Genomic DNA, 10,318 nt, shown 5'->3' on the forward strand with positions numbered 1-10,318 from the left:
ATTAATCTTAAGTCCAGCTGTTTAAAATGTATGTTTAATACAAAAATTAAAATTTCGGCGAAAACCGTTATTTCCATTGCCAGGAAATGACTTCAATTTAACTTTATTTGTAATTTTAATAAACTACGCCACATACATATGATGTAAACATAGGAAAAGAAAAAATATTTAATTCATCTGGTACCTCCTGTGGATATTGATTTAAAAACAAGCCGGCAACTACAGTTATAAAACCAAAATAAATCAAAAAGAACGTCGCAGTGGAAGAAATATTTTGGGTTTAGGCAAATTAAATTACAATTTTCTCGTGGAATCCGGAATAAAAATGGTTTACATAATTGTGGAAAAACAACCCAAATGTTTATAGTTCTAGATTTGATAGAATAACTCGAGCGATCGCATTATAAATTTGAGAATAAATTGCATTGATTAGTAACCTTTCGGACAAAAGGAAAGAAGTAAGAAAAGCAAATAATAAGGTAAACGAAACCTAAAAGTGATAACCAACTGTTGGAGATAATAAGTGGCAATAAAAATTATTTAATATACTCCACTGCTAAATATCACAGTTAGGCAAAACTTTCCTTTACTACCACGATATATTTGAATGGGGGCGGAGGGGGAGAAGGCGTGGCACCACCCTACCCGCCCATTAGAAAGAGCAAGGTCACACCATTATAACTGTGAAAGTCCCAACCTCCTAGTGTCCCTATAGAACCCCCAGGAGAAGTTTAAAAATTAGGTTTTTTCCGACCGCATTTGCAGTTTGTACTGAAATACAGTTGAAGAGAAGAGTATACAGCAGTCGTCAACCCAACAAGCATTTAACTTAGGTTTTATATTTCATAGCACTTATGAAAACGTTGTTTTATCGTAAAAGTTATGAGTGCCGATGGCGAAAATTTAGGTCAAAAACTGTCCGATTTTGCATTACTTCACTATTTATAATTTTATTTTTTTTGTAAAAATATTTGTTTTTGTTATATACATGTATATTTGAAATCAAAAAAGCGACGCAGGCGAAAGTTTGGACTAAAAATCGCGCGATTTTTATTCCAAATTTTCAGTATTTGTAAAAATATTTGTTTTTGTTATATATATGTATATTTGAAATCAAAAAAGCGCCGCAGGTGAAAATTTGTACTAAAAATCGCGCGATTTTTATTCCAAATTTTCAGTATTTGTAAAAATATTTGTTTTTGTTATATATATGTATATTTGAAATCAAAAAAGCGCCGCAGGTGAAAATTTGTACTAAAAATCGCGCGATTTTTATTCCAAATTTTCAGTATTTGTAAAAATATTTGTTTTTGTTATATATATGTATATTTGAAATCAAAAAAGCGCCGCAGGTGAAAATTTGTACTAAAAATCGCGCGATTTTTATTCCAAATTTTCAGTATTTGTAAAAATATTTGTTTTTGTTATATATATGTATATTTGAAATCAAAAAAGCGCCGCAGGTGAAAATTTGTACTAAAAATCGCGCGATTTTTATTCCAAATTTTCAGTATTTGTAAAAATTTTTGTTTTTGTAATATATATGTATATTTGAAATCAAAAAAGCGCCCCTATAAATAATAAAAGAATTGTTCGCTTTTGGTTGACTGGGTTTTTCTTATTTCGCTTTGTTCTTCTCTCTCTCATCGTCCGTTTGACAGTTAGCTCCTCAAATTTATTCTGCACGGTATTACAAACGGTTAGAAGAACATTTGTAATAATAGAATTTTAATAGAATTTGGACTATTATTTAGTAAAAATAGCTTTAAATCGAATCTTAATGTAATAAAGAATGTTTATAAGTGATTTTGTTACTTTTCTGTGTTTGTATTTATGTGAAATAAGCGTCTGTAATAGGGCATTTTGTTAAGCTTATGCAAAAAAGCTGCATTTTTAACGTTAAATATTGCTATTAATTCTTAATTTCAATTTATCAAAAGTAATATAAATCAAAAGGCTGATATAGTGACTACATTTGCGTGTAATAATTTTTAAATTCGGTCCACGCACTTAGACATTATAAGCAAATATATCGTGGTAGAAAAGGAAAGCTCAGCCCACAGTTAAATAAACAAAACTCATTGATATACCAGACAACAGCTGCTTAACATTACACTCTGAATTTCAAAACAAAAACTCAACAAAGAAACTAATAGAAGGAAGAAATCAATTGAAGAAACAAGATAATGTTTGGGTCGCGCTGGTCGCGTTACCAATACGACTTGGACGACTTACGCCACACCAACGCTACGGAGTTAATTCTAGATCGTCAATATGGAAATATTGATCGCTATGTGCAGCGGCGACTACACGTATCATCTGCGTACATTGATCGCCTCGAACAGGAAACTATACTACGGGGGCACCAAGGTTGCGTTAATTGCATTGAATGGAGCAGCAATGGGCGAATATTAGCATCTGGTTCTGATGATTTTTGCGTAATGCTTTGGGATCCTTTTCGCAAGCGTTGCATACGTAGTATACCAACTAAACACTGTGGAAACATATTTTCTGTTAAGTTTTTACCACGACACAATGATGCACTGATAGCGACGGGAGCTGGAGACAGATTCATTTATGTTTTCGATGTTAATCGTCATAATGAAGCAATACTGAGCTGTAGTTGTCATGCCGCACGTGTGAAAAGATTAGCAACGGCGCCAGACTCGCCTTTCGTGTTTTGGTCAGCAGGTGAGGACGGTGCCATCTTGCAGTTAGACACCCGTGAACAGCATCGTTGCGGCGCTGAAGAAAATCGGGTACGCTTGATAAACCTTACAACTTATGTAGATACCAATACGGAGGCCAAATGCCTGGCCGTAAATCCACGTCGTACAGAATTGTTGGCAGTTGGTGCGAATGATCCATATGCTCGCATCTATGATCGGCGCATGCTCCATCCAGTTTCGTCGCATATAAGTGGAGGCAGTGGATTACTGGTCAATGGAGGAGGTAAGTTTCGCTTTTAAATACATATATTTAATGCAATTTTAAACTATAAAATCCTCACAGATTCGATTGAGGGCACAGTACCTAAGGATTGTGTCACATATTATTGCCCCGGCCACATCAGTAAAGATAATTCTAAACTAATTGAGCATGACTCTCGTGCCATCACGTACCTAACCTTCAATTCGACCGGCACCGAGTTGTTAGTAAACATGGGTGGTGAGCATATATATCTATATGACTTGCTGAATGCAGAGCAGCCGGTGTTCCTCAGTTTGCCTGAATACAAACCGCCGCCGACTACTTCTGAGACAGACATAGAAATGGCTGGCATGCATCCAAATTACAACCCAAGTCCTAGTAGTAGTATTGAAAATCAAGGTGCCGAGGAAAATGTGGGTGTCTTACAAAGTGCGATTAGTCCTGGCGATGCCCCGCAGTCTAGTAATCGACGCAAGTTACCAGAATATATTGAACGTTATAAGAAAATGGGGAATGACTTTCTTGAAAACGAAAAATATTTGCGCGCTGTAGAAAAATACTCGGAAGCAATCGAAATGGCTCCGAACTGTTCGGTGCTCTATCTGAATCGTGCTACTGCATACATGCGTCGCCTTTGGTTTGGTGATGTATATGCTGCATTGCGTGATTGTCATCAGGCATTGCGTCTTGATCCAGCCTATATTAAGGCACACTTTCGCTTGGCACGTGCGCTTCTCGTGCTCGGCAGACCGCAGGAGGCGGACGAGTGCCTTAAAGAGCTGATCGCTCGCTTCCCCAGCTATGCGAATAATCATGGCATCATGATGCTTCACAAAGACATCAAAGAAAATCGTCAAATGACACAATCTCAGCAACTGCAACAACAGCAGCAGCAACAGCATGGCAGTGAACAACAACACTATAACTGTTTAGAACGTTCCGACGCTGAATATCAATGGCGGAGCAAAGCAAAAGACTATAGCAAACGGTTTGTGGGTCATTGCAATACGACAACGGACATCAAAGAATCAAACTATTTCGGCAACGACGGAGAATATATAGTAGCTGGTTCAGATAATGAAAGCTTTTTTATTTGGGAGCGTAGCACTGAAAAGATACGCGCAATCTACAAGGCAGATCGTTCGATTGTTAATTGCGTACAGCCGCATCCAGAGATTTGTTTGCTCGCGACCAGCGGCATCGATCATGACATTAAAATATGGTCACCAATCGCTCCATCACCGGACGAACGGCCTAATTTAGTAGAATACGTAGACAAGACTGTTGAAGACAATCAGCAAAAAATGAAAATGGATCCATTCAACATGAACGCGGGCATGAATGCATTTTGCCTTAATGGATAATATGTGATAGTAATTGATATTGTAATGATGATTGGAGACTCAACAGAGACAGCTCAGCCACAATTAGAACTAAAATAAAAAGCAACACAAAATTATAAAATAATATGCATTGGCAGCAGACAGGGACCAGATTTAATTGTACGCATTACACTATTGCAATGTCCAATTTAAAGATGCTGTACTACTTCAAAGACTTGGATTTTCATAAAATTTTATTTATCAATTGAAAAAAAATATTTGATGAACTTTTTGTAAAGGATTTTATTTTATTTTTCTAGATTCATGAAGTTTTTACTTAAACTGAAGAATATCTAGTTCTTAAATGTTTATTATAATTAAAATAATGTATTACATGTTTTCGGTTGACAGCTGTTTAATGAATTTGCTCCTACTGTCGACGCCTTAGTCGTCTACAGAAGATACAATGTTGCTGTAATTTATACATAAACATATACTATAATATATTTAAACTCTTAGCAGTAGGGTAAGCGTACCACAAAATTTCGCTAATCAATTAGTAAAATAAAAATCAAAATAAAAATAAAAACAACTCACCAACCAAAAAAATCTATTAAAAAATTGAGGTTACTTACTACCTATGTTTCCACTTGGCGTGATTAACTATGCAAAAGTTCTGAAACAATTTTAGATGTAAATTGATACAACAGTATTGGTCTGCGTTGATTAGAGTCTGAGATGGGAACTCCACAATGACTATTCATTTAAAGTCAAAAGAACCGTTTGGTCTTAAAAAAAAAAAAAAACATTTGCTTGGAACTTTGCTCTACAATGATTGACCGATTTGATTTCGAAGTGCTTCAGGTAATTCATTTCTAGACGCTGTCTGGATTTTATGTCATCTTTAATATTTGTCAAGTAGACAGATGTACTTGTACATATAAGTACAATTTTACTTGATAGGACGAGGCGCGAAAATTATTGAAACTTAGGTATAATGAAAATGATCGCAAAATATGTAATTTTTTGGTGGGAATAATCATCCGAATCAATCGACAATTCAGAGAGACCGTTTCCACGACAGTCGGTTCTATGTTACCGAAACGACCCGGATTTTTATCCGGCCAAGGACTGTCACTCCATCAGCATTCCCCGTATGTAAGTGGGTGAATGTTAATGCTGCTATAACAATTCAGAGATTGATGAAAAAATTTCAAGAAACTGGTCATGTCAAGGTTAGAAAAAGTACTGGCAGACCAAAAACTGGAAGTTTTACTTCATTTCAAAATTTGACGTCTCAGGCGCACGTAGTGATCTATTATCATATCACGACACGACACGGGTATGCTGAAAGTTGGGAGTAACAGTTAAAAATTTGAAAGAAGGGTGACGTGTTTTGACACGAAATCTCATTGGGAATGTAATTGGTTTTCTTGTTGTAACATAACCACCTTTCACATACATATATGTTTGAGGAATGCTGCTGGAGCGGCAGCCCTTATTAATCCGGGTTGCAAAACAGACTGCCTTAGAATCGGCGAAAATTTTATCAAAAGGATCAATGGCACTGAGTGGCGACTCATCGGATATGGTATTTTACGCATACATATGTAGCTATAATTAACCAATTACTAATTGGTTCAAGCAGAACTACCACGCCTACACCCTTTTATCCCAATAATCGTTTCAGAACTTAAAAAAAATATTCCAAAATAAGCACTCTTAATGAGACACCCTATATCATTGCTAAAATGTTACTGGAAAATGTTACACGAAAGCCAGTTTGACAGTTTAACTTGAAGGGATTTCAGAGATAACCGACTTTATCACTCACACGACAGTTGGATCTACGTTACCGGAACCACCCCGTCCCGAGCATGTTTATGCTGCTACAACAACAAACCCCACTTATGCTACCTCTTCCATCAGACCACTTGCCCATTATCGTCTTGATCGAAAAACTCACTTATTTTAATTCCGCGAATCAGCGCTCCTATATTACTTTAATTAAGCAGATTGAAGACACCCTCATCGCTCTTCCCATTACCACTGGAGCGCGTATAGGCGAACGCGCATTCAGCAAGATGATAGCTGCTGTTGTTGTTGTTAACAGCATAGGTAGCCCTGTCAGTGTAGTCATATCATCGTTCGTCTTCGTCTAGCTCATCTAAGGATAGGCCCAGGAAACATGCTGTTTCGACAGGTTGGGTCCAAAGGGAGAGGGGGGTTAGATGAGTCGGTTTGAGGGGGCATGTGAAGAGGTGGTTAGTGTCGTGCGGGGTACCTTCACATGCCGGACATGTGTTTGGTATGTCGGGGTCGATTCTGGATATGTAGGAGTTTAACCTGCTACAGTATCCAGAACGTAGTTGTGCCAGTGTTACACGGGTCTCACGGGGAAGCTGGAGCTCTTCATCTGCGATAGGTGGTGGTTGGATTCCGATTACGGCATTCACAGGACGGGAGTTCAAGAAGGTGGTAACGGTCTCCCGGTGAATGTCGTTTATAGACTGTCTAAATACTGTCCGGTCCAGTAGGTTACGGTCAGTCTTGTCCTGGATATCGCCAGCGTAGTCAAGGAGGTGTCTCCTGACGTGCCTGGGAGGCGGCTCGGGCTCAAGCAGGTGTCTGCAAGGATGAGACCTACGGTAACATCCGAGCAGGAACTGCTTGCTGAGCAATTTGTTGTGCTCCGCAACTGGGAGCATTTGTGCCTCGTTATGAAGGTGTTGGATAGGTGACATCAGGAGGCACCCGGTCGCTGTCCGAATGGCGGTATTTTGACAGGTCTGTAGCTTAGTCCACTGCGAATCACTAGTTCCAGGCGACCAGACAGGCGCAGCATAGTTGAGAACCGGCCGGCCAATTGCCTTAAATGTCGAAAGCAACAGTTCTTTGTCTTTGCCCCAAGTGCTGCCGGCCAGCGATTTGAGGACCTTGTTGCGATTTTGGACTTTAGTGGCAATTGCGGTTGTATGCGCAGAGAAGGAGAGCAAGCTGTCAAAGGTTACACCCAAAATTTTGGGTCGTCGACTTTTACCTTAAGGGACAGCTTGACCTCCTTTGTCCAGGTGGTGAAAAGGGTCGCCGTGGACTTGGTGGGGGAAAGTTGGAGATTTCTCGCAGTGAAAAAGCGAGAAAGGTCGGTGAGGTAGTTGTTCACTTTGGAACACAGGCCATCGATGTCATTGCCCGACGCCATTATCGTACAATCGTCAACGTATGAGATCAGGGAAACTCCCGCTGGTGGTTGGGGGAGCTTCGAGATGTAGAAGTTAAAAAGCAAGGGTGAAAGGACACCACCCTGCGGTACGCCTTGCTTAATCTTCCTCTGCTTTGACATTTGATCTCGAAAAATCACTGACGAGTGCCGACCGCTCAGGTAGTTCGCGGACCACCTCTTCAGCCCTGGCGGGAGTGTCGACTGATAAATGTCATCTAGTAGCGTGGAATGGCTGACTGTATCGAAAGCCTTTTTCAAGTCCAACGCTACTAGGGCAGTCCTCTCGCAGGGGCGGTTTTGGTTAAGCCCGCGATTTATCTGGGCGTTTAGGGCGGTGAGTGCAGTGGTGGTGCTGTGCACTCGTCGGAAACCGTGCTGATGTGGGGCTGGGGCCAGGTGTTTCGTGTAGAGTGGGAGTAGGAGGGCTTCAAGTGTCTTCACTACTGGGGAAAGGAGAGTTATCGGCCGATAAGACTCCCCTTGGTTGGCGGGTTTCCCAGGTTTCAGTAGTGGGACCACTCTCCCTGCTTTCCACTTGTCAGGGATGATGAGAGTGGCCATGGACAGATTGAAAACCCTTGTGAGAAATCCTACTCCCAGGGGTCCCAGATGCTTCAGCATCAGCGCGTTTAAGCCGTCAGGGCCAATGGCTTTCGATGATTTCGACTTGTTGATGGCCCCCTGAACCTCATCACCGGAGAAAGTAAGTGGCGCACTGTTGTTCGTCAGTTTGTGCAGCCTTCTGGTAGCACGACGCTTGGTTCTGTCGCCCGGAGGGTGCAATATAAAAAGCCGGCTAAAATAGCTCGCGCATCTCTTCGGGTCCGACGAAGTGCAACCGTTGAAGGTGATAGCCACCTTGTCGTTGTGCTTCGTCAGGTTTGACAGAGACCTAACGGTGGACCAGAGCTTACTCACCCCAGAGGTGAGGTTGCAGGTCTTCAGGTGCTCAACCCATTTAGTCCGCTTATGCTGGTTTACCAGTTGCCGGATCTCCAAATTGAGATCCCTTATGCGGGGATCCCCGGGATCGGCCTGGCGAAGGTGGTCACGCTCGTTTGCTAAACTGACTGCTTCGGCTGGGAAATGAGGACGAATGTCCTTATAACTTCCAGCTGGAATGAAGCGAGCCGCAGCAGCTGTGAGCACCTTGCGGAATGCGCGTTCGCCTATGCGCACATCAGTGGGGATGGGAAAAGCGGCGAAGGTGTCCTCGGTGAATTCCGTGAAGCCGGCCCAATTAGCTTTGTTAAAGTTAAAATAGGACCGGTGATCCGCGGAAACGAAGTCGGCAGGTCTCTCGATCGAGACGATAATGGGCAAGTGGTCTGATGCAAGCGATAGCATAGGTCGCCACGTTATGCTATTTATCAGACCAGCGCTAGCAATTGTTAGGTCAGGCGAGCTGCTGCAATTGCCCACTACCCTGGTGGGGGCGTCGTCGTTCACTGTGCTGAATGTCGAGTCGTCTATCTGCTCTGCCAGTTGCTGTCCCCTACGATCATTTGGCAGGCTTGAATGCCAAAGATCGTGATGCGCATTAAAGTCACCTACAACCAATCGGTTTTCACCTCTGATGAGTGCACCTATATCAGGGTGATATCCTGCCGGGCAGCAGGTGACAGGGGGTATATATATGTTAAATATTTCGAGCTCGGAATCGCCTGACCGGACAGCTATTCCTTGACATTCTAAGGTGCTGTCCCTGCGGTCGATTCCTTCATCGATAAGACGATACTGCACAGTGTGGTGGACTATAAACGCTAGGCCACCACCATTGTCTCGCTCGCGATCGTGTCTGTGCACGTTATAGCCATCCCTGGTGATCAGAGATGACCTAGCGTGCAGCTTTGATTCTTGGACCGCAGCTATCTTAATACTGTGACGGCTCATAAAGTCGACTATCTCGTCGACCTTACTCGTAAGTCCGTTGCAGTTGAATTGGAGAAGCTTGAAGCTTCTCGGTGAGGTCAGTGTAATTCGGGGGGTGAGGGGCGCGTGGTGTTGTCTGCGTTGGGCCTGCTGCGCAATCCACTGTGGCTGTTGCGGCCTGATGGTGGTGGGCGGCCGCGCCTCCGGGGGAGGTAGTGGGTGCAGAGCTCTGCAGCAGGGGGCAACGTAGGCAGTTGTCCACTCACGGGTGGTGCGCAGGCCGGAACATCTCCGAAAATGGCACCAGCCATTGCAGGAATTGCACTGGACTGTTACCAGATTCCGAGGTATTACGGCCTGACACACGGAACAGACTGTGCGGGGGACCAGGAGCTGCTGGTTTGTCCCCGCACTGGGGTTGGAGCTGGAAGGAAGGGGAGGGGTTGTAGGGGAGTTGTGTTGCTCCGATAGGCTCCTCACCGTGGAGGTGTTGGTAGTGGTGGCGGTTGGTAGTGCCGGCCTATCAGGGGGTGTGTTAGCCGTGGAGGCATCAGACGCCTGCTGGCGGGAGCAACACGTGGCCACATACCGTGTGGACCACTCCCTATGTGACTTAAGACCCGAGCAGGTCTCAAGGTGGCTCCACCCGTTGCACTTGTTGCACCTAACCGAGGTGGAGTTCGGGTGAAGCCGTTTGTGGCAGACGCAGCAGTAGAATACTTCTGGCCCAGGGTTGGATTCGATTCCAGCTCTGAAGAGAAGTATTTGGAGCAGGATTGCTGCGAGAGTTTGCTCCTGTGACGTAAGGGGTGGGATGGTATGGGTTTCACTAGACAGGGCTAGTATACTGGGGCGGCAGCCCTTGGTCGGGAAAAACCCGAGTCATTCCGGTACGTAGAATCGGCTGCCATGGGACTCGCTTTAGTCCTACTCCCCAAAGAAATCTGTCCTAATTTCATAGCTGAAGCAA

General features: G+C 43.1%; 1 protein-coding gene across 5 annotated transcripts; it reads left to right on the forward strand.

Moving 5' to 3' along the window:
* Nucleotides 1-212: 212 nt before the first annotated feature.
* On the forward strand, nt 213-4,724 carry LOC128868537 (WD and tetratricopeptide repeats protein 1). Of its 5 annotated transcripts, none has more exons than XM_054110737.1 (3): nt 213-479; nt 2,094-2,952; nt 3,013-4,724. In XM_054110737.1, exons 2-3 carry the CDS (start codon nt 2,187-2,189, stop codon nt 4,293-4,295), a joined length of 2,049 nt encoding a protein of 682 aa, XP_053966712.1. In that variant the 5' UTR covers nt 213-479; nt 2,094-2,186; the 3' UTR covers nt 4,296-4,724. The 5 variants fall into 5 exon arrangements, with proteins under 5 accessions (XP_053966712.1, XP_053966715.1, XP_053966714.1 ...); XM_054110740.1 differs by having other exon boundaries at nt 2,147-2,952; XM_054110739.1 differs by having other exon boundaries at nt 213-458; nt 1,941-2,952.
* Nucleotides 4,725-10,318: the final 5,594 nt, after the last annotated feature.

Source organism: Anastrepha ludens, chromosome 6, assembly GCF_028408465.1.
Source record: "Anastrepha ludens isolate Willacy chromosome 6, idAnaLude1.1, whole genome shotgun sequence".
Taxonomy (NCBI): Eukaryota; Metazoa; Arthropoda; class Insecta; order Diptera; family Tephritidae; genus Anastrepha; species Anastrepha ludens.

Excerpts from the sequence above, each read along its gene's own strand:
- LOC128868537 (XM_054110737.1), top strand. The coding sequence starts at position 2,187 with ATGTTTGGGTCGCGCTGGTCGCGTTACCAATACGACTTGGACGACTTA. Across the intron at positions 2,953-3,012 it reads ATTACTGGTCAATGGAGGAG|ATTCGATTGAGGGCACAGTA; the intron begins GTAAGTTTCGCT and ends AAATCCTCACAG.